The following is a 20166-nucleotide window of genomic DNA, read 5'->3' as shown; positions in this document are numbered from 1 at the left end:
ACTACCTGCCTGTCAGTGCTTGGCACCATGAGAAAAAAAGTTGTTTTGGATAATTCCTTTACAGATCATTTGACATCTTTGGGTTAAGACCAGTTTTAGCTTAAAGGGGTGGTCAAGTACTGGGACAATGCCTTCTTGAACCAAATGTTTGGCCTTAATGAAATAACCTCCTGTGCTGTCGCCGTTTCAGTGGTGTCAGCACTAGCAGACCCGGAGCTCTCGTGCGGACACGTGGTGCCTGGCGCCCAATCAGCGCTGGAGTCACTGTCTCCGCCTTCCTATGCATTGAACATGAAGAGGAAGTCATGGCTGCAGCTGATCCCTGACTTCCTCCTCATGTTTAATCCATAAGAAGGCGGAAACTGTGAGGCTAGTGCTGATTGGTTTACACTTTTTTTTTCTAGTTTTGTGTCATTCTTTGTTTGCAACCAATTACTTATTCTATTTGGCCCTTTTTTTTAAGTATTTATTTGTGCTCGCCTGGTTCTTCTCATTTTCCCACTTTGTGGGCGATGTCTAGCAATTCCAGATGTTTAAAGGGAATCTGTCACCCGGTTTATGATATGTAACTTGATGACAGCATGAGGTAGGGGTTAAACACAGAATTCAATAATGTGCCAACCTGTGTGCGGTTTACTGATACTGAATGTTTTAGCACTAGGACATTATCATTGCTGTGACTAGCTGGCATGCGCTTGCTAGTCTGACTCTGCCCCTTCCTGTCTTGGCATCAACGTGTGACTCTCGGTGCAAAAGGCCACAAAAACAGTTCTAGACAAGAAGAAAGGCCCTTTTTGCCTTTGAGCCAAATCCATAAATTGTGTGCACCATTTTGATTAGTTTGGCATCAAAAATGGCAACTAATACCACAACTCATAAAAGGAAAGTGCCTTAAAATAAAAAAATGCAAATGATGAAACGGGTGCCTTAAAGATTTTACCTATTACTATTTTTGTATCTTAATATATAGTGGTGGGTCAATAGTGGCATCGTGCACATCAATCTAATCGCACATTCTTCAAATATAAATAACTAGAGTTGTTCCCAGCAAAGCATGAGACTCTAGCTTTAATCTTTCACCTTCCCCCCCTTAAAAAAATAAAATGTGAGGGCACTTCACAACTATGGACAGCACCACTATTTCTCTTAAAGATTTACTCCAATGTACAGTGATTCATGTCTGCACTTGTCAGACAAAAAAACACAATCACAAGACACCTGCAGCAAATCTTGGCTTCTAGCTTCCAGGCCTGACGTCTTTCTTCCATTTCTTGCCATGAGAGTATTAATGGATAAAGTAAAGAGAAAAGTCAAATAATGATAATAGAAGTAAGCCATTGTGTGCTATGTCAAGGCGAAGGTAGACAAACTGTGCGGAGAGGGCTTAGTGAAATCACTCTAAAAGAGAACCTCTTCTGCTCACAATAGCGCGTCTATGTGCACCCAGGTGACGGCAGGCGCCATTGTAAGCGCCTCTTCATTGGGTTTTATGTGCTTCTGCATGTGTGAATAATCCAAAAACTCATTATGCTGCTTTAGAGCAACCAATGAAATAAAAGACCTCTTGATCAACAGGAGAGAGAAAAAAAATAATTAACTTTTACCTTAATTTATTTAAAAACCAGATGTCATCATTATTGCTGTACTTTTGTTATGAGAAACAGAATGAAATAAATAGAGCAGGTGGACAGTGGGATGAATGACATATTAATAGGGTGCAAACACTGGCACTGAACAGTGGTGGATTATTATCTACCCCTCCATGACAGGGAGATTTTCAATTTTTTTGCACTCGTTTTTCCCCTTCTTCCAAAAATCATAACTATGTGATTTTTGTTTTTTTTGAGGTCTGCGCCCAATCAGCACTGGCGTCACAGTCCCTGCCCACAGACGTATAAGTAATCAGGTGATTACTTCCTTATAAGTCCAAAGGAGGAGACAGTGATGCCAGCGTTGATTGGGCACCGAGGTCACGTGACGCAACAATCTTACATGAGCCCCGGGGAGCGAGTTCACACACCGCTGGAACAGCGGTGGCACCGGATGTGAGTATAGGCAAACATTCAGAGTGAGAAGGGGTTGTCCTAGTAGTGGACAACACCTTTAATTTTATATTTTTGTAGATTGAACTTTTATGGGTGTGACGATGACAGGTATGCTTATTTTTGTATTTTTGATCTGGCAAAAGGGGAATGATTTAAACTTAATATTTGTTTTACTTTTTAAAATATTTTGAATAGGATTTTATAGTTATTTTCACTTTAGTTTATAATCCGCATAGGGTACTTAAACCTACAATCATTTGATTACTTGTACTATATATATGGAAATACTACAGTAATGCATTATATACAAGAAATAATAATCTCCTATGAAACCCAACCTGTAGTTGGGCTTCATGTTGGCACAAAGATGAGAATACTCATGACAGTAGAAAAATGAGGGCACAAAGATGGTGGTGATGGGGGTCTTCATTACGCCCATGGCTGCCACAGCAACCCAGCAGCACCCCATGAATCCTTTGCAGGACGAGCTGGAGCAGACAGGCTCTGGAACAGTCATGTCATGAGATTGTGGAAATTAAATACTGTTGTCAAAGATTGACAGCGACAAGTGATATTTTCATTAGCAGCTTTGAATGGAGCAAGCTCAGCTCCTAGTCCAAACCCACACTTAAAATGTGATGTGCAGGTCAAAGTTTTGGCCAGGATTTAAAGAAGATGTCCCACCAACATTTTTATTTTATGTAGAGCCCAACGAATAAGCTCTCCATGCATGTGTTGTGACTGTCACACAGCAGCGACACATGCAGCTGCAGCGCCAAACAGCCGATTATCGGGAGCACTCCAGGTATCCGGGTTCCCGATGCAGCTATTCGGTAAGCTCTATAGCTATTCAGATAAGTGCTTATCTGAAGATATTCAATCATCACTAGTTATAAAGCCATTTCTCAAACTTTGGGACTTCAGCGAACCACAGAAAGAGTCATTATTCACAAATGGCTAAAACATTTAACAGTAGTGAACCTTCCCAGGAGTGACCGGCCGAACAAAACTACCCCAAGAGCGCAGCGATGACTCATCCAAGAGGTCACAAAAGACCCCATAACAACATCCAAAGAGCTGCAAGCCTCACTTGCTCAAGTTAAGGTCAGTGTTCTTGACTCCAACATAAAAAGATAATGGGCAAAAATGGACTGCATGGCAGTCTCAAGACAAAAACCACTGCTGAGTAATAGGAACATAAAGACTCATCTCAGTTTTGCCAGAAAACATCTTGATGATCCCCAAAACTTGTGGGAGAATACTCTGTGGACTGACGAGACAAAAGTTGAGCTTTTTGGAAGGTGTATGTCCCATTACATCTGGCGTAGAAAAACACAGCATTTTAGAAAAGGAATGTCATAACATTAAAATGTGTGGTGGTAGTGCGATGGTCTGGGGATGTTTTGCTGTTTAAGGACCTGGAAGACTTGCTGCGGTAAATGGAGCCATGAATTCTGCTGTCTACTAAAAAATACTGAAAGAGAATGTATGGCCATCTGTTCGTGACCTCAAGCTGAACACACTTGGGTTATGCAGCAGGACAATGATCCAAAACACACCAGCGAGTCCACCTCTGAAAGGCTTAAGTGAAACAAAATTAAGACTTTGGAGTGGCCTAGTCAAAGTCCTGACTTTAATCAGATTGAGATGCTGTGGAATGACCTTAAAAAAGCAGTTCATGCTTGGAAAAATTCCAATGTGGCTGAATTACAACAATCCTGCAAAGATGAATGGGCCAAAATGTGTCCAGAGCGTTGCAAAAGACGTATTGCACTTTTTCACACAGAGCCCTATAGGTTTTGATTTCTTTTTCCTTTAATAATAAAAACCTTCATATAAAAACTGCATTTTGTGTTTACTTATGTTATCTTTGTCTAATATTTAAATTTATTTGGTGATTTGAAACTTTTAAGTGTGACAAACATGCAAAGGAATGGGAAATCAAGAAGGGGCAAACTCTTGTTCTCACCACTGTGATGCCTGAAGATCCTACTGACTAATCAGTGTACATTGTTGCCATCTGCAAGCACAATTATCAAATTCAATAGAAAATCCACGTAAAAAAAAACTATTTCAGTGCGATTAAAAAATGAATGATATCTTCAATTTCATATAGCAATAATGTAGTGTAAATTGTATATGAGTTTCTGACTGTAGACATGTTTACCAGTCCTCAAAAAGATGTCATTCATTTTTAAAATCGCACTGGAATAAAGTTCTATTTTTACCTGGATTTTCAGCTGGAGTTTTTCTATTTGATCTATACTGAGCTGAGTTTAGCAGGAGTGGCTTCCCCCATGCCAAGGATCTTCGTCATATAGCAGGGTTGAGCTGGTTGTGCCTATTTTTACATTTATCACATCAGCTATGTCTGACACGGTCCTCCCAAATATGCAAGTAAGTAAAATTTCATGACTTATACAGTGCAATATTGCCATTAACTGAATTACGGTAGTTAAATCTGGACTCACCGTGCTTAGTTTTCTTGAGGTGAAGATAATTCTGCGTTCGTGTAGCATGCTGGCATATATCTGAAGCATATTATTTACATCCACAGCAACAAAATATTCCGTAAGATTCCTCTGTTCACAGAAAAAGTAGTAAAGTAATAGTTACTTTCTAGAACATGCATTTGTCAAAAAAGTTGCTATGCATTCTACCTTGATAAATACTTGTATATTGACAAGGGACACTAACACTCTGTTGGTCTCCAAATCTCTGGATGAAAACTAGTGCCAAAACACGTGTCAGGGCGTACCCCATCTTAGTAGAAGAGGACATGACTAGTTTGTGTTTCTTCCAAAATACACACACGTGCATGCGTATATATTAACAGATGCATATGCACACGAATTATATATATATATATATATATATATATATATATATATATATTACTAGATGGTGGCCCGATTCTAACGCATCAGGTATTCTAGAATATGCATGTCCACGTAGCCACGTAGTATATTGCCCAGCCACGTAGTATATTGCCCAGCGACGTAGTATATTGCCCAGTTACGTAGTATATTGCCCAGCCACGTAGTATACAGTACAGAGCCACGTAGTATATTGCACAGCGACGTAGTGTATTGGCCAGCCACGTAGTATACAGCACAGAGCCACGTAGTATATTGCACAGCGACGTAGTATACAGCACAGCGACGTAGTATATTGTCCAGCCACGTAGTATACAGCAGAGCCACGTAGTATACAGCACAGAGCCACGTAGTATATTGCACAGCGAAGTAGTATATTGCCCAGCCTTGTAGTATACAGCACAGATCAACGTAGTATATTGCCCAGTGACATAGTATATTGGCCAGCTACGTAGTATATTACCGAGCCACGTATGTCACAGGTTAAAAAAATAAAAAATAAGCATACTCACCCAACTATCCGAGGGCCCCTTGTAGTTTAACATACTCACCATTCTGGTCGCTGCTCCTCAGCGTTCCATCTCTCGGCCTCCTGGGATCCAATGGCGCTGTGCCGCCATCTTGCATTCCCAGGATGCTTTGCGAAATTACCCATATGACTTAGCGCTTTTGGGTAATTTCGCAAAGCATCGCTGGAAAAGGAAGATGGCGGCAGGCGCGAGCGCCTCAGCGGACAACGGAGGGTGAGTATAGCAAGTTTTTTGTTTTTTTTTACTATTTTTAACATTACTTTTTTTTACTATTGATGCCGCATAGGCAGCATCAATAGTAAAAGGTTGGGGACACACAGGGCTAATAGCGGCGGCAACGGAATGCGTTACCCGCGGCATAACGCGGTCCGTTACCGCCGGCATTAACCCTGTGTTAGCGGTGACGGGAGGGGAGTATGGAGCAGGCGCCGGGGACACTGACTGCGGGGAGTAAGCAGCGGAGCGCCGGGGACACTGACTGCGGGGAGCGGAGCGCCGGGGACACTGACTGCGGGGAGCGGAGTGCTGGGAACACTGACTGCAGAGAGCGGGGAGTATGGAGCGGGCGCCGGCCACTGACTGCGGGGAGTATGGAGCGGCCATTTTCTTCCGGACTGTGCCCGTCGCTGATTGGTCGTGGCTGTTTTTCGGCGACCAATCAGCGACTTGGATTTCCATGATAGACAGAGGCCACAACCAATGAATATCCGTGACAGAAGGACAGACAGACAGAAGTACCCCTTAGACAATTATGTATATAGATAATGCTAAGAGCGTCACTTTGTCCGAAGCCTTTATAGATTGCGCAAGCGTGATGCGCCTGCGCAGTCTGGACCCCACAGTTACGCATCCGGCAGTAGCGTAGCTACCGGGGGAGCAGAGGGCTGAGCCCGGTGCTCAGAGGGGGCCCACCCGGAGATACGGTACTGTAACTAGATTAGCGTGCACAGCGCACCGAGACAGTTACATTCTGCGCCAGAGCAGGGAGAATCGATCCTCCTGCTCTGCCGCCCGGCCGCTATGGGCCCCTGAGCAGGTGGGGGGGCAGTGTCAGCAGTGATCCCCCCGCCTGTCATCGCAGGGCCAGCTATATCGGCATCTAGCTGATGCAACTGACCGCATTGATGAGGGAAGGAGCTCTACGCTCCTTCTCCCGTCATCCTCCTGTCAGCGTCTGATGTCACCGACGCCGACACTGACAGGGGGTGCAATGACGTCACTGCCCTGTGCCCGTGGTCCAGAGGTGAGCGGGAGCAGCGCAGGAACCAGGAAGAAGAGAGGTGAGTATTTACTTATTGTTTTTCTTTATGGGAGCTGCCTTATATTACAGGGTCTGCCTGTGTGTGTGTGTGTGGGGGGGGGGTGCTGCCTTATACTACAGAGTCTGCCTGGGGGGTGGTGTCTTATACTACAAGGTCTTCCTGTGGGGGGGTGCTGCCTTTTACTACAGAGTCTGCCTGTGGGGGAGTGCTGCCTTATACTACAGAGTCTGCCTGTGGGGGAGTGCTGCCTTATACTACAGAGTCTGCCTGTGGGGGGTGCTGCCTTATATTACAGAGTCTGCCTGGGGGGTGGTGCCTTATACTACAGGGTCATCCTGTGGGGGAGTGCTGCCTTATACTACAGAGTCTGCCTGTGGGGGGTGCTGCCTTATACTACAGTCTGCCTGTGGGGAGGGTGCTGCCTTATACTAGAGTCTGCCTGTGGGGAGGGTGCTGCCTTATACTACAGAGTCTGCCAGTGGGGGATGCTGTCTTATACTACAGAGTCTGCCTGTGGGGGGGTGCTGCCTTATACTAGAGTCTGCCTGTGAGGGGGTTCTGCCTTATAATGCAGAGTCTGTCTGTGGGGGGTCCTGCCTTATATTACAGAGTCTGCCTGTGCGGAGATGCTGCCTTATACTACAGTCTGCATTTGGGGAGAATGCTGCCTTATACTACAGAGTCTGCCTGTGGGGGGTGCTGCCTTAAACTACAGGGCTTGCCTGTGGGGGGGTGCTGCCTTATACTACAGAGTCTGCCTGGGTGGGGTGCCTTATGCTACAGGGTCTTCCTGTGGGGGGGCTGCCTTATACTCGAGTCTGCCTGTGAGGCGGTGCTGCCTTATACTACAGTCTGCCTGTGGTGGGGCTGCCTTATACTACAGAGTCTGCCTGTGGGGGAGTGGTGCCTTATTCTACAGAGTCTGCCTGGGGGTGGTGCCTTACACTACAGAGTCTGCCTGTCGGGGGGTGCTGCCTTATACTACAGAGTCTGCCTGTGGGGGGGTGCTGCCTTATACCAGAGTCTGCCTGTGGGGGGTGCTGCTTTCTACTACAGAGTCTGCCTGTGGGGAGGGTGCTGCCTTACACTACAGAGTCTGCCAGTGGGGGGTGCTGCTTTATACTAGAGTCTGCCTGTGGGGGGTGCTGCCTCATACTCGAGTCTGCCTGTGGGGGTCCTGCCTTATACTACAGAGTCTGCCTGTGGGGGGGTGTTGCCTTATACTACAGTCTGCCTGTGGGGAGGGTGCTGCCTTATACTGCAGGATCTGCCTGTGGGGGGTGCTGCCTTATACTACAGAGTCTGCCTGGGGGGTGGTGCCTTATGCTACAGGGTCTTCCTGTGGGGGGGCTGCCTGTGAGGGGGTGCTGCCTTATACTACAGTCTGCCTGTGGGGGGCTGCCTTATACTACAGAGTCTGCCTGTGGGGGAGTGCTGCCTTATTCTACAGAGTCTGCCTGGGGGGTGGTGCCTTATACTACAGAGTCTGCCTGTCAGGGGGGTGCTGCCTTATACTACAGAGTCTGCATGTGGGGGGTGCTGCCTTATACCAGAGTCTGCCTGTGGGGGGCGCTGCTTTATACTACAGAGTCTGCCTGTGGGGAGGGTGCTGCCTTACACTACAGAGTCTGCCAGTGGGGGGCTGCCTTATACTAGAGTCTGCCTGTGAGGGGGTGCTGCCTTATACTACAGAGTCTGCCTGTGGGGGGTGTTGCCTTATACTACAGGGTCTGCCTGTTGGGATGGGGGTGCTGCCTTATACTACAGTCTGCCTGTGGGGGGTGCTGCCTTATACTACAGAGTCTGCCTGTGGTTAGGGTGCTGCCTTACACTACAGAGTCTGCCAGTGGGGGGTGCTGCTTTATACTAGAGTCTGCCTGTGGGGGGTGCTGCCTTATACTAGAGTCTGCCTGTGGGGGGTGCTGCCTTATAATGCAGAGTCTGCCTGTGGGGGTCCTGCCTTATACTACAGGGTCTGCCTGTGGGGGGTGGTGCCTTATACTACAGAGTCTGCATGTGGGGGTGGATGCTGCCTTACACTACAGGGTCTGCCTGTGGGGGCATGTCTTCCTTATACTACACTGTCGGCCTGTGGGAGGTGCTGCCTTATACTACAGGGTCTGCCTGGGAGGTGGTGCCTTATACTACAGAGTCTGCCTGTGAGGGGTGCTGCCTTATACTACAGAGTCTGCATGTGGGGGAGTGCTGCCTTATACTACAGAGTCTGCCTGTGGGGGGTGCTGCCTTATACTACAGAGTCTGCCAGTGGGGGGGGGGTGCTGCCTTATACTAAAGTCTGCCTGTGGGGGGTGCTGCCTTATACTACAGAGTCTGCCAGTGGGGGAGTGCTGCCTTATACTACAGGGTCTGCCTGTTGGAATGCGGGTGCTGCCTTATACTACAGTGTCTGCCTGTGGGGGGTGCTGCCTTATACTACAGGGTCTGCCTGTTGGGATGGGGGTGCTGCTTTATACTACAGAGTCTGCCTGTGGGGGGTGCTGCCTTAAACGACAGAGTCTGCCTGGGAAGTGGTGCCTTACACTACAGGGTCTGCCTGTGGGGGTGCTGCCTTATACTAGAGTCTGCCTGTGGGGGTGGATGCTGCCTTATACTACAGGGTCTGCCTGTGGGGGGTGCTGTCTTATACTACAGGGTCTGCCTGTGGGGATGGGGGTGCTGCCTTATACTACAGAGTCTGCCTGTAGGGGGTGCTGCCTTATACTACAGAGTCTGCCTGTAGGGGGTGCTGCCTTATACTACAGAGTCTGCCTGTAGGGGGTGCTGCCTCATACTAGAGTCTGCCTGTGGGGGGGGGGTGCTGCCTTATACTACAGTCTGCCTGTGGGGAAGGTACTGCCTACAGGGTCTGCCTGTGGGGGGTGCTTTCTTATACTACAGAGTCTGCCTGTGGGGGGGTGCTGCCTTATACTACAGAGTCTGCCTGTGAGGATGGGGGTGCAGCCTTATACTACAGAGTGTGCCTGTGGGGGGTGCTGCCTTATACTACAGGGTCTGCCTGTGGGGATGGGGGTGCTGCCTTATACTAGAGTCTGCCTGTAGGGGGTGCTGCCTTATACTACAGAGTCTGCCTGTGGGGGGTGCTGCCTTATACTAGAGTCTGCCAGTGGGGTGCTGCCATATACTACAGGGTCTGCATATCGGGTGCTGCCTTATACTATAGTCTGCCTGTGGAGTGCTGCCTTATACTACAGAGTCTGCCTATGGGGGCTGCCTTATGCTATTGAGTTGAAAGAATGGGGCGCAGAATGGGAGCAGCACATTACAGAATGGGGGCGCAGGATGGAAGCAGCACATTACAGAATGGGGGCGCAGCATGGAAGCAGCACATTACAGAATGGGGCGCAGGATGAGAGCAGCACATGACAGAAAGGGGGCGCAGGATAGGCGCAGCATGACAGGATGGGGACACAGGATAAGAGCACCACATGACAGGATGGGGACGCAGGGTGAGAGCACCACATGACAGGATGGGGCGCAGAATTGGATTAGCACATACCAGGATGGGGCACTGGATGGGAGCACATGACAGGATGAGGGCACAGGAAAAGCGTAGCACATGACAAGATGGAGGCGCACAAAAAAGGATGAGGGCGCAGGATGGGGGCTGCACATGACAGGAAGAGGGTGCAGGATGGGGGCTGCACATGACAGGAAGGGGGTGCAGGATGGGGGCTGCTCATGACAGGAAGGGGGCGCAAGATGGTAGCAGCACATGACAACATTACTGAGCATCATTTCCTTGTCTTGAGGCATTTCCACTGAAGTTGGATCAGCCTGTAACTTCCTGTTCCACTTTCATTTTGAGTATCATTCCAAATCCAGACCTCCGTACTTTGATCATTTTAAGGTTTTATTGTTCTCAACACATTCCACTATGTAATGAATAAAAATTTACAACTGGAATATTTCATTCAGTGATATTTAGGATGTGGGATTTTAGTGTTCCCTTTATTTTTTTGAGAAATTATATATATATATATATATATAGATATATATATATATATATATATATATATATAATATATACACACACACACACAGTCATGGTGTGTGACTTGAAACTGTTCCAGAAACTTATTGCAATTACACTTGTTTTGTTATGCACGTTTATTTCCTTTGTATGTATTGGAACAACAGAAAAAAAAGAGAACAAAAGGCAAATTGGACATAATTTCACACAAAACCCCAAATATGGTTAGAAAAAAATTGTTGCAACCTTTCCAAAATTGTGGCCAAACAACTTTGTTTCAAGCATGTGATGCCCGTTCAAACTCACCTGTGTCAAGTAACAGGTATGGACAATATGGAAGTCACACCTGAAACCAGATAAAAATGGAAGAAATTGACTCAGTCTTTGCATCGTGTGTTCGTATGTACCACACTAAGCATGGAGAACAGAAGAGGAGAGAACTGTCTGAGGACTTCAAAACAAAAAATGTTGAACAATAGCAACAATCTCAAGTCCATCTCCAGAGATCTTGATGTTCCTTTGTCAAATGTAAGTGAGTAAGCTAAAATCCTTCTGGGAAAGCATCTTGTGGACAGATGAGTCAAAGACAGAGCTTTTTGGTAAAGCACATCAATCTACTGTTTGCTGAAAACTGAATAAGCCCAGCAAAGAAAAGAACACAGTACCTACAGTCAAATAAGGTGGAGATTCAAAGATTTTTTAGGTTGCTTTGCTGCCTCTAGCACTGGGTGCTTTGATTGTGTGCAAGGCATCATGACATCTGAAAATTACCAAAGTATTTTGGGTCGCAATCTAGTGCCCAGTGTCAGAAAGCTGAGTTTGCATACTAGGTCATGGGTATTCCAGCAGTACATTGACTTCAAATGTACTCAAGAAGCACCCAGAAATGGATAGAAATTAGTCTGGATCTATAATAATAATAATAATAATATATAATAATATAATATAATATAAAATAATATAATAATAATAATAATAATAATACAATAATATTATTATTAATAATATTATATTATTATTATTATTATTATTATTATTATTATATTATATATTATTATACTCAAGAAGCACCCAGAAATGGATAGAAATTAGTCTGGATCTACATCCCATGTACATCCCACATCCTGTGGAGAGATCTTAAAGGGAACCTGTCAGCAGGATTGTGCTGAGTAACCTACTGCCAGTGTCAGGTTGGCGCTGTTATACTGATTAAAATTATACCATGGTTGCTTAAATCCATCTTTTGGTTGTTTAATCTTTATGTTCAGTTTTGAGTTAATGATACGCTTGTAAAATGTGCAATAATTTAATTAATTGGTGCCTTAAATAAAATCATTAAAAAAAAAGCCTCCTCCAAGATGTATTTATTTTTTCAATATATAGAATATTCATTGTGTAAACTAGGGGGCAGGTCTATAGCAGGTCATATGTATGGCTGACAGTGACCTGTCAGAAGCCATACACATGAATATCTATTGAGAGCACCACATGAAGACCCCTCACAAGCCGCCCCGGAGCATGAGCATATCATTAACTCAAAACTGAAAATAAAGATTAAATAACCACAAGACGTATTTCATCAACCAAGGTATCGTTAATCAGTATAATGGCACCGACCTGACACTGTCTGTAGATTAATGTGCACAATCCTGCTGACAGGTTCCCTTTAAAATTCCTGTTGGGAGAAGGTGCCTTTAAATATGAGAGACCTGGAGCAGTTTGCAAAAGTAGAGTGGTGCAAAATTCCAATTGAAAGATGTAAGAAGCTTGTTGACTGCCATTATTTATTCAGAAGGGTGAGCAACCAAATATTTAGTTGAGGGTGCCAACAATTTTTTTGGGGGTTTGAGTGAAGTAATGCCCAAATTGCCTTTTCTCTGTTTTTCTTTGGGTTGTTCCACTACACACAAATGAATTAAACATATGTATAAAAAAACATGTGTAACCAGGCTATCACCTTTGGATTAATAATAATATTTATAGTACCAATGTATTCCGCAGCAGGATACAAATAAGCAGGTACGAGTACAGACCATGAAGACATTACAGAGTAGCACACAATGCAACAGTTACAGTAGCAGTGAAGGCCCTGCTCGCAAGCTTACAATCTTTTCTATTACGCTGGCTGCTCTGCTTTTTGTTTCCATCAGTATATTGTTTCCTTTATGTCAGAGATGTCAAAGTCAAAAACACAGAGGGTCAAGCTTGATATTTGTTTTAAAATGGTCTACAATTGACAAAGTTTTTCGATATCATCAAATATAACAAACTTTTTGATATGGAAACAAACTTAAAAGGGTGGCACCACAAACAAAGTACATTTTAATTAAAAGATCTCAATATAATATTGGAATAATATAATATGTTATGTAAGAGCAGTAAAAAGCATATGGCCCAATGGCCTAATTTAAATATGTAATAACAAAGGATAAAAAATCTTGAATAATACAGGTAAAGTATACTACAAACAAAAGTGCCCCCAGACACAGTAAGATACCCCCCACAATTAACTCTTCCACAAGCATGGTATGATGACTCTTATGTACCCCCCCTCAATCACCCTAAGTATGGTGACCCCAGCACAGTATGATTCTCCACCTGTAATGCTAATCCACATACAGCCCTCCATACAGTATAATGGGTTCCACATTGTGCTCCGTACAGTATAACGGGGCCATCCATTACTTTCCATACAGTATAATGGCCCCACATAGTCCTCCATACAGTATAATGGCCCCACATAGCCCTCCATACAGTATAATGGCCCAACACAGTGCTCCATTCAGTACAATGGCCACCACATAGTGCTCAATGCAGTACAGTGGGCCCATATAGTGCTCCACACAGTAGAATAATGGGCCGCAAATAGTGCTCTATACAGTATAATGGTCCAACATAGTGCTCCATATAGTATAATGACCCCACATAGTGCTCCATACTGTATAATTGGCCCCACATAGTTCTCCATACAGGGTCAGAGCTTGACAAATGTGCTTTATGTGGTGCACTCATTACTTTATCTATGTTGATACACTGGTGTGTCACTTCCATGCATAGTTTAGATTTGTCAACTTTGTCCTCTATTGCAGGATGATGTCTACGGTGATCCACTTTTGAATCCTGTAACTATGGTAATTAATAAAGTAGCCATTTTAGATTATAGTTATCGGTATTTTCTATGGTGTTTGGCCTTTTTTTGGGAGGGTGGCGGGGCAATTCAAAGTTCACTTTTGTAAGGTACTTGTTAGAATAAGATTCAAGTCCCACAGTTGGAGTTACCGTAGTATTAATGTAAAAAAAGTGCAGCCATTGTCTAAAAAAAAAATCAAACAAAAGAGTTGACATCATTAGTATCACCAAAACTATAAAACTATCCCTCTGGATAAACATTGTAAGGTGTAAATAAAAAAAACACAAAAATATAGCTTTTTCAGCATACTGACAGAAAAATTTGAACAAAAAGTCATACGCAAAAAAATTAAAAAATGCTATCACTGAAAACATCAACTTGTCCTGCAAAAACAAGCCTTGGCATGGCTCCGTCACCAGAAAATGTAAAAAGTTATAGTTCTGAGCATATGGTGATGCACAGAAAATTATTAAACAAAAAAAAAAGTTATAAGTTATAAGTTATGTACCCTAATATAGTACTAATAAGAACTTCAACTCATCTCACACAAAAAAAACAATAAAAACCTATAGCTCTCAGAATATGACAACAACAAAAAAATATATAAAAAAATAACACCGCAAGTTCATGGTGTAAAAAACAAACACTTGAACTGTTTGTGCATTTTGCTTGCCAAAAATTAGTATATGGCTTAATTCACGTATATTATGTTATCTCCCAATAAGTGTGATTCAGGTGAAACCTTCAACAGAACCATTCAAGTCAACGAGGCAGATGGCGTCAATTTGGACTACCTCTGGTCTCTGCTATGGAAGTATTTGTCTTTTCAGGTGTCTTTTCAGTGTTCGAAAGTGTGGTTGACCACAGTTGTGTGCATGCCTAAAAATATGGGATGTCACCAGACTAGAGGCCAGACAGAGTCCAAAGTCTTTAGTCGGGAGTTTCATCGGAATCTCATTTTTTGGTGATTTAGATGAAAAACCCAACGTAAATGCTCACCATCGAGCATAAGGTTATATGTGAATCTAGAGATCAAATAATTTTATGTACCACAAAATTATGATCCTGCAAAAAAACAAGTCCCCAATCGGTTCTGCCATCAGTCAGCGGAAGTATAGGGGCTTATATGTTAGGCCCGTTGCACACGTACTGGAGACACACACAGATCAATTATAATCTATGGGGCTGCACACCTGTACGTGTGTTCAGTGTGTCCGTGTGTCATCTCCGTGCCGTCTGTGTGACACGTGCCGGAATAGAATGCAGAATAGAAGTGACAGATGTTTAGGAGCTAGACGAGCAAAGAGATAGATATCGGTGAGAAATATAATTAGTGCTTTGTATGTGTAGTTTCCTGTACTTGTATATAGCTAATAAATAAATGAACGAAGAATAAAACAAGTGGAATCGCCCCTATTTTTGATCTCCAACAAAGGTAAAGCAGACAGCTGTGGGCTTATATTATCAGCCTAGGAAGGTCCCTGATTATTATTGGTCCCCTCCCAGCCTAAAAACACAAGGCTGCAGCAGCCCCAGAATTGGCGCATCACATTAGATGTGATGAGCGCAGCGTGATATGGTGGCTCTGATGAGCGTTGAGTCAGTACCCGATCCCTGTGAATAACGGTCACTTTACTGCTATTCACAGTTGCCGGAGCAGGATTCGGGGAACGTAGACTACATTGGAACTTCGTGGGAACATTTTATCAAGTACATTGGTAAATGAGGGAGTGCCTCTTGTTTTTATTTCTGTCTCTTTATGTTATTCAGGTATCCATTTCTAAACTAAATCAGATTTGGTAAAATACAGCAGACCTTGATGGGATTTTTTTTTCCAATAAATTGGTGGACAAGAGATAGTGTGGGATAGTCTCTATTCAAATAAAGATTTTTTTATGTGTGTGATTTTCTTTTTTATTATTGGGTTAGTAATGGGGTATTTGATATACACCTCTCCATTACTAATCCCAGGCCTTTATGGCAACTGTGATTTCGTGTCATCAACCCCACTCCAGTTGCCACCACACCAGGGCAATTGGGAAAATCCAGGCAAATCGCCAGAATTGGTGCATCTCATGCGATGTGTCAATTTTGAGGAAGCTGCTGCAGGCTGGTATTTTTAGGCTGAGAAGGGTCCAATAATCGGGTACCTTCCCAGCCTAATAATATAAGAATGCAGCTGTCTGCTTTACCTTGGCTGGTTATCAAAAATGGGGGGACAACACGCCATTTTTTTCAATTTACTTATTTATTAACAAGTACAGAAAAATACACACGCAAGACACTAATTAGATATCTGTCTATTTATTTACCTCATACCTAAGTGTCTCTATCTTTGCACATCTTTAACACCTAAACATGTCATTTTCTCTTATGCATTCTATTCCAGTATGTGTCACACGGATGCGGCACACAGACATCACACACGTACACACGGATGATACACACGTACACAGCTTTTCCAGTACCGGAAATATAAGGACGTGTGAAAGGGACTTTATTGGTAGCTCAAAGGCTCTGAAAAAATGACACCCCCACCTCCTAAAAAACTAAAATTAAGTCAAGCTAAATCTAAATGCCCCTCCCAATCTCTTCTAAACCTCCACAGTGTGCCTAAACCACAATAGTGTATGCCACTACTGTAGCAGGAAGAAACCACTTAATTTACACAGTATGTGTCTCCCGAAGCACAGGCTGGGAACTATGTATTGGGCACTATATAAAGCCGTATTTGCAATTTTCACTCTGAAACATTCACTTCGTGCTTTTATCTGGAAAACACCAAAATAACAGATCAATTCACTGAAAATTATAATTTCCAACATGAGGTCACTTTGTTTTGTTTGTCTGCTGTTCTGGACTTAGAGGATCAGCAAAGGGCACCTGCAAACTAATCTAGAAAAATTTGAATTCCAAAACTCAAATGGTGCTCCTTCTTTGGGTTTACCTTAAGTGGTGATAATTCCAAAATTTGTCCGCTTGTGGGAAATTTGTGCTCTTCTGGAAACTCAGGGTCTCTCCTGCTAATAGTGCACATAAACTAGTTACCCGGAATTGAAATCTGCATTCTAAAAGCCAAATGTTGCCCTTTCCTTTCCGAGCGCCGAACCCCTCAAACAATAGTGTACAGTCACACATGGGATATCACTGCTTTGGGGAGAAATTGTGTAACAAATTGTGGGATCCATTTTGTTCTATTACACCCTGGGAAAAACGTAATTTTTGTTTTCCACGTCCTAACATTACAAGCTTCTGTGAAGCATGTGATGGTTCAAAATGCTCCCCACACCCATGGATACATTTCTTCAGGCGTTCAGCTTACAAAATACTTGTGTGGGGTTTCTGATGTTTTGACACCTCAGGGACTTGTGACTCATCAATCAAATAGTGCTAATTCTCTCCCAAGCTTAGCCCTGTGCCCAAATCCCAATTTTTGACCACATATGGGATATTTCCACATTCGCGTGATGTTGGGTAACAAATTGTGGGGTCCATTTTCTTCTATTACCCGTTGTAAAAATTAAACATTAGAGACTAAAGTAATATTTTGGTGTAAAACATGTACATTTTTCATTCCACTTGCGTAAAATCTTGTGCAGCACTTGAAAAGTTAACAAATTTCCTTACAGCTGTTTTGAATAACTTGCGAGTATAGTTTTAAAAAAGGTATCACCTTTGGATGCTTTCCCATATGTAGGCCTCGCAAGCCACTTTAAAACCGAATGGGTTTGTAAAAACAACACAATTTATACATTTCTTTGGTAAAATTACTGCTGAATTTTAACCCCTGTAACATCGTAACAAAATGGGCGGAGTCTCCTGGGCGCGCTTACACGCTTGGAGTATTTGTATGGCACAGTAGCGGGGAGCTCGGTAAGCAGCAGCTACAGGTCTTTATACTCCCCTGATGAGTCCATCTGGACGAAACGCGTCAGGAGACGCGACGGTCTAGCGGAGGCAGTCTCACCCGTTGAGAGTCAGGATCAGGCTCTCCAACATTGGGTGAGATCCATCCATCATTTTTTGAGCTATATGGAGATTGACACTAATGTGTCTGACAACAAAGGCTATTTCTCCATAAGAACCAGAAGTGTATTGATACACACAGAGGGATGCTCATGATCGGTTTCATGGGGCAGCATGGTCCTGTTCTGATGTTGGTTTTCTAAACACTTTGCATGGTCATTCTTTGCTCACATGCCTCCTATACGCTGCCATGTTATCTGACAGTCACATATGACGCACAGTGTATGTGTCATTGCCGCTTTGAATGAGCTTGGTACATGCTCTAGGTCACATTGTAGCCTTCGTGTTTGTTTTGGGTGATGTGCTCTGTTATTAATGGTATATTAATGAGATAATCACCATTATATATAGTATACAGGACCTATATCTAGCGGCATTGGATCAATATAGAGCATACTCATGACATATTAAGAAAGTACTTTGGGTTATTTTAGCTCTTTGATCCAAGTCATACATACAGACTTTACTTTATTGGCTATATATGAGCACCACTGCTTGCAGTTACTGAGGGTTGCCAATAGCCTTGATGGTTTGTCTACCCTATTTCTATATAGGGGAATGTGACTGTCATTTTTTGTATATATTTGTTTTCCCCATTCTGTGTTTGGTGAGGGTCATATTGGCACTTGGTTTCTCTTCCCCATTGTTTTAGTTTATTTGATCTTCAGATTTTATATGCAAGACCTAATAAAGGTCCAAATTGCTATTCTATATACACAGAAAGCAGCCAATCACTGGTAGGGGCGGGGTTATACAGAGCTCAGCATTCAGAGAACTGCTAGATTTGCAACAGAGAAAATAGTGATTGTATCCAAATGACAGCAAGCAGCCCAACAAGTAATATATTACTGGAATAAGGGTCTTCGTCCTTAGATCATGCTGCGCTTAGATTGCACAACAAAAATCTAGTCTTGGCAGTGTACAGAGGGGGACACAACGCTCAAAAGGTGTTCTTGAAAACGTGGACCTTTTTAATACCAATGGACGTAATAAAGTTCTTGTTAAAGTTGTCTCATATAAAACAGATTTTGCTGTATTGCTATCCAAATAGACTACAGTTTTGAAGCTGGAATAAGCATCAATAATTGGATTGCTATCAGCAGGTCTTTCTCCAACACATGGGCGATGCTCTCTTTAATAGAAAACAGAACGCGCAAAGTGATTAAGTTAACAAGTAAACAGGCTTGTTCAAGGAAAACAGACAAGTGGTTAAAACCCAATTAGATACATACACTTTCAGGGATTGTCGGCAGTCCGGTTACGTCAGGAGTAATGAAGAACGAGTGCTAGGCGGGAGGGAAGGTCGGAGAAAAGACAACACAGGTTAATTAGGATTTAATAAGGATCTTAGCTGGTATTTGGTGCAACGAAGGGGGAATAATGGGATTAATTTGTTTTGTGGTATGTGGACACAAAATGATTTCAGCATCTAATGATAGAAAGTTAGTAGCACCTTCAATTTACTGTAATCAAGATAGAAAGTGTCCAGGAAATGCTACGTCATTACTAGGAGAGGAGACTGGCTCTAATGTGTGCTCTTCATACAGTAACAGGGGCTCATCATGTCAACTACAATATATTGTGGAAAAAATTAATTAAATGACAAGATATGACTGCACATAAATCAAGCAATTTTTATTAGTCGTGATATAAACAATACAATAAAAAACATGATTAAAAGTAGTGAATGACAACGTCCAAAAATGGTGCCCAATGAGGCACATAACATAGAAAAAATGCATCTACAAAGGCAATAAATCTGCTTGTAGATCAAACAGAAAGTGTTGTGGCCCAATGAATATGTGACATCACAGTAAGATATTATATAATGACCAATATGGAAAAATCGAGTCTAGAAAATTACCCCAAAAGAAGTTCGGCTAATACCCATATGTGTGGTAAATAGCTGACGGACTTAGTTATTAGGCATAGTACACAAGTCTCACTGACCGCAGCGTATAGGTGGGAGAGAGATAGGAACATATAGGAACATTCATAGAAGTCATCATACTGGCGGATAAATATCCAAAGACATCAAAGGAGAGACCACAAGAAATGTAGGACATAGTGTCCTGTGCTGCAGTGCCTTTAAATGCTTCTTCAAAAGGGCACCATGACTGCGAATACTAACGATACCAATTTCTTTTCGGATCATTTTGCAGACACTATTACTTCACATTGGTCATTATATTTTGTATTACCGTGATGTCACTTATTTATTGGGCCGCATACACTTTCTATTTGATCTACAAGCAGATTTATTACCTTTCTGGATATTTTTTTATGTACCTCGTTGGGCACCGTGT

The 20166-nt window shown here is 43.1% G+C and overlaps 1 protein-coding gene across 5 annotated transcripts in view; it reads right to left on the bottom strand.

The window, feature by feature from the left end:
• The window catches only part of DENND1B (DENN domain containing 1B), a 270360-nt gene that overhangs the window by 139504 nt on the left and 110690 nt on the right, over positions 1–20166 (bottom strand). For all 5 annotated transcript variants that reach the window (XM_069737361.1, XM_069737358.1, XM_069737357.1 and 2 more), the window contains 2 exons: positions 19093–19146; positions 4517–4627 (listed from right to left, as the gene is read on the bottom strand). In XM_069737361.1, coding sequence (XP_069593462.1) covers positions 4517–4627; positions 19093–19146 — 165 coding nt within the window. The remainder of the gene's footprint in view (positions 1–4516; positions 4628–19092; positions 19147–20166) is intronic.

The sequence above is a fragment of the Ranitomeya imitator genome, chromosome 8, assembly GCF_032444005.1.
Source record: "Ranitomeya imitator isolate aRanImi1 chromosome 8, aRanImi1.pri, whole genome shotgun sequence".
NCBI classification, from domain to species: domain Eukaryota; kingdom Metazoa; phylum Chordata; class Amphibia; order Anura; family Dendrobatidae; genus Ranitomeya; species Ranitomeya imitator.
The sequence above is the reverse complement of the archived record's forward strand: the minus strand, read 5'-3'. Positions and strand labels throughout refer to the sequence as shown.